Below are 4,543 nucleotides of genomic sequence, written 5' to 3'. Positions count from 1 at the left end.
CTTTTCATGATGAATTGCATGTAAGGGCATATCTACACATTGCCCTATGGCGATGTTGTTACTGCACCATGCTTTAGTACTTCCTTTTGGAAGTACTAAAGCACGGTGCAATAACTGCCCATATTGTGCCATAAGTGTGGTGCATGGTTATTTTTAGCAGCTACTTTGCCATAGCAACATGCTATAATGGGGGAGCGCAGTGCTACAGAGAAGTAGCTGCTGGCCATGCGTAGACACCCGTGGATGCTACATGGCTGTAGCACATTGGTACAGCAACATAGCATTGCATGTAGACGCACCCTAAAAGTACTTATGATTATTAATTTCTCTGCACCAGCTAACACTATAACTAGCTGTATAAGAGGTTCCCTGATAGTTCTACATGGATCTTATTAGATCACAGCTCTTTCTGTCCTTCCTTTTTCCTTTGGAGATGCCACCTATTCCTGAGCTGCAGGGGTGGGGGGGATTGCCAGCTATTCCCATCCCATACTCAAACACCCCTAGATGACTGCTGTTCTTACACAAGTCATGCCTCATACCTCTGAAGTGAAATCAGAGTCTGCTGTGTTACCACAGGCTTCGTTGTGCTCCATTAGATTTCTAAATCATTATCTGGTGTCTTTTTAAATTTGATCTTTAATTTAAAAATATCTTTGATTAAAAATATCTTTGGGAATTTTCATAAGGGTTTTTTTTGCATCTTTCCCTTACTGTTACCTGGCATATATACCTCAGTAGTACTTCTGTTATTGAATACTGTGCTGCTGCAGCTAAGGAGTCCATTTTCAGAGCTCTCCACTCTGATGCATTCATTTTTCTGTCAGCTATTCAGCCTGCTGTCAAGTTTCTTATTTCAGTGGCCCCAGTGTTTACCCCGATATGACAAAAAGGCCCTTCCTCTACTGTGTAAATGTGTTCAAAGTCATGTGACTGTTTCCCCAAATTATTTTCATTCTTGTTGAAACAAGTTGTTCCATTGTTTTGTCATATCTAAGACTTTCCCAGAACAACTTAGTTGGCTTCTTTGTATAGAAGGTAAAGAAATAACTTCTTCTGTGGGACAGAAATCAGGCCTGTCCTTGTCCAGAATCTGCAGATCTCAAAACAAGGATGAGAACATTTAAAATGTTCTTCCAAAATTTCAAAGATCACATCATCCTTGCCTCTCTGCATCCTGCTTTTCTACCCCCTACCAATGCAAAAGCAATAGAAAACTGGAATAGACAGGCTCCCCTCACCTTTCACCTCCCTAGTGCTGCTCCTTTACAATGCAGCTTGTTCTTGCCAAGTTCCTTGCAGACACCATCTGCTTGACTAGTGCAGAGGAGGCCAAAGCACTTTCAAAGCCATATTCAAGTCTAGGTCTGTATTATTCCTCTGGAGATTATGATGGGGGAGGGAGGCAGAACAGATGAAGCTCATTTTTTATAGTTTGGCAATAATAGGATTTGGCTTAGCCTGCATAGGTCAGAAGATCTATTATGACAGCCCCATGTAGCCACCAGTCTGTATAGTGTTTATTCAGACTGGGCCATAGTCATACCACATACCATCTAACAGCATTCTGCCCCACTGAGCTGTTTTGTCATTTTTCCAAACAGCGCACATCCAGGCTGACATCATTGCTATGGATGTCCTGCCCCAGCTGCTCTCCCTTCTTGCATCCAACAGTACAGACGTTCAGCAAGCTTCCATTGCGCTCCTTTGGAAATTATCCCAACACCCAGGCAACCAGGTAAGGGTAGCAGTACGTCAAAAGCAATGTCAGGAGAACAGTTCTGGTCACTGCCTCCGTTGAAACCCTTAATACATCTTACCATGTGGTGTTATAGTAATGGCGTTAATTAAATATATGTTATGAATGACTGATACAGACACTTTGTATGAAGTAAAAATGGGTCTTATCCAAAGTACCATGGTTTAGCTACTGCAGTCATACCTTGCCAACTGTTACAGAGGTTGTGTGAGTTAAGTACTGTTCGGTTGGGATGGGGGTTAGTAGGTAAGCAGAATCCAGTTAGTAGGTAAGGAGAACCCAGTGGACATTGAGCTTAACAAGGGTTCCTTTTATTGTTGATCAGCTGTACCGAAGGGCAGGTCGGATGCTGGGGCCACCTGAAGCAACCCATGCTGTGATTGCAACACCACATTCCATGCACTTCTGCAGTAGTGATTCAGGACAAAGGGGTTTCTTAGGTTGGGAGATGAGTAGCACAATGGGAGAACTTTATAATGAGACAGACGTAAGGAAGCTGCTTTATGGTGTAGGGGTTGGCATAACAATTATGACTAGTGTCCCCAGAGGCACTTAGGGAAGTTAAGACACAGATGTGAAGTTGAAACGCATGAACTCCCTGTGCAAACACTCTAATTCTAATGTAAAGTAATCTTAGTTCACTTCAGTTGAATGCCTTTTGAATGATGATTAAATCCACTCAGGAGAAATGCAATTTAACTTCACACCATAAGTCAGATTTCCTTAGTTTTCTTGAGCATCTGTTTGTTGACAAATTGTTTGGATTTGGTTAGTTTGGCCACCTCTGTTTAAGTTAAACAGCACCATAAACCATGCAATTTTGTGCTCATATATGCCATTTGAAAGACAAACATGGACCATAAACCAAAGGCATTTGACTGCTGTATTTTCATTGTCTATTGAGAAAGAAATGTAAACAAAGCATAGGCTAGTGAAATTTAGTCCTCCAAAAGTTATTACAGTCATTAATGGCATCCTAAGTAATATTCGAAAGGAAATTTTAATAAAAGATTTTTAAAACTAGTAGTAATCTTTAAAGACAGCATTTAAGAGTGTAATGCAAAAAGGTGAAAACCCTTCTTATGATCTAGCATTATACAGTACTGACAAGATAAATTGAGCCATAACTAGTCAGATTAGGTGTTTTTAGTGATTGATAACTGGAATAGATTTGTGCTGGTTTGAAACTCCCACAGGAACCCAGTGCTTTATGTAAAACAAAGAAAAAAATCAGTCTTGTATAGCATGGGCAAAATGAATGCCTCCAATTCAATGGTGCTCTGGGAAAAGAGAAGAGACACATTATCAGAGCAGTGCCTGAAGACAAAATGTTTTTCAAAGACAATATGCTTATTAGCTTTTTGTGTTGTGCTAGCAGGGATCAGGGCCCCATTGTGCTAGGTAGTCTATACACATAAACAGTCCTGGTTGCAAAGAGCTTACAAGTTAAATAATCTATGTCAGTGGGCTTACTTGTTAAGCAAGGTGTTACTTAGCATGAACAAATGTATCCACTTTTTTGCCCATAGTAATGAAGTAATTACTTTAACCAAGAAAGGTAGTTCTTGCTGTTCAAACCCTGCATTCACGCACAAACAATCCCTTTCCTGCTTCTGAAACACGTGCCAAACAGCCAGTCAGATGAAAGCACAGCAGGTCTGAGCATCAAATAGAAGCAGAGATTCAGTTTGAATATATCCAAAGTGAATGGTCAGTTCTTCAACAACAGTAACGGGAAGAGGTAATTGAGGGCCAGAAACAAGAAACTTTGAAGTGAAATGTCATCCCCAGGTTTGTTCTCCAGAAAGAAGTGTTTCCATTTGGACATTTATTTAATGAGCCAATATCACTGGCACTCACTGTTTTGCATTGTGAATGTAAAACAGCTAGTGAAGTGTCTAGGCAAGCAATTGATCCATCAGGCCCTCCTCCTTTCTCCATCCAGCCCACTGTCATGTCTATTCTACCCTATTTTTCAAATCTTTCAAGGTTTTCACCTCTAGCCTAGTATGAATTGTGAGTAAATTAGAGACTTCTCCATGGGAACAGCTATAGGAAAACAAATCCCAGAACAAAGCTAACCTTTACAACCTAGTGAAGTAATGCTTGAATTATTGCAAATACTACCTTGTTTACAAGAGGGCAGAAAGAATCTGGCCTTTGGTTCCCATGGACTGGATCTGCTGGAATGTTTCCTGGAGCCTTCATTCCTTAACAAGAAGTCTTATATTTCACTGTCCTGGCTATTGCAAGGTCTCTGGTGACCAGATGACAGAACCAGGGAAGGTATAGAGAGAAGTCCTTGCACAGTCATGGAATTATGATGTTATTGAAATAATAGAGACGTGGTGGGAGCTTACATGACTGGGACACTGATGGATGGGTACAAACTGTTCAGGAAGGACAGGCAGGGGAGAAGAGGAGGAGGAGCTGGACTTTATGTAAAAGAGCCATGTGCTTGCTCAGAGCCATGAGTGATTGGTGCCTCCTGAATCTAGGGGGGCACCCACAGAAGCTGCCGATGGGGGTGGCCCTGTCAGGGGGGACACCAGCCCTACCGACAGCATCAGTGTCAGCCATCGGGGGGTACATGCACCCCCGTGCACCCCCTACCAGTCGCCTATACTCAGAGCTCCAGTACAGAACTGGAGGTAGGCCTGTTAAAAGTCTCTGGGTTAGCGTTAGAGGGGAAAGTAACAAGGGTGCTGTCAAGGGTGCCGTTCTCATTAAGAAACTGGGGCGCTGTGGCATAGACACCCACACAGTCAAATGGGTCGCCAACTG

General features: G+C 42.2%; 1 protein-coding gene across 2 annotated transcripts in view; it reads left to right on the top strand.

Annotated features, from left to right (window-relative positions):
• The window catches only part of LOC109304749 (vacuolar protein 8-like), an 86,852-nt gene that overhangs the window by 39,133 nt on the left and 43,176 nt on the right, over positions 1-4,543 (top strand). For both annotated transcript variants that reach the window (XM_019527551.1, XM_019527550.1), the window contains exon 9: positions 1,605-1,738. In XM_019527551.1, coding sequence (XP_019383096.1) covers positions 1,605-1,738 — 134 coding nt within the window. The remainder of the gene's footprint in view (positions 1-1,604; positions 1,739-4,543) is intronic.

The sequence above is a fragment of the Gavialis gangeticus genome, unplaced genomic scaffold (assembly GCF_001723915.1).
Source record: "Gavialis gangeticus isolate Ggan-Ray unplaced genomic scaffold, GavGan_comp1, whole genome shotgun sequence".
NCBI lineage: Eukaryota > Metazoa > Chordata > Crocodylia > Gavialidae > Gavialis > Gavialis gangeticus.
This window is presented reverse-complemented; position numbering and strand designations above follow the sequence as displayed.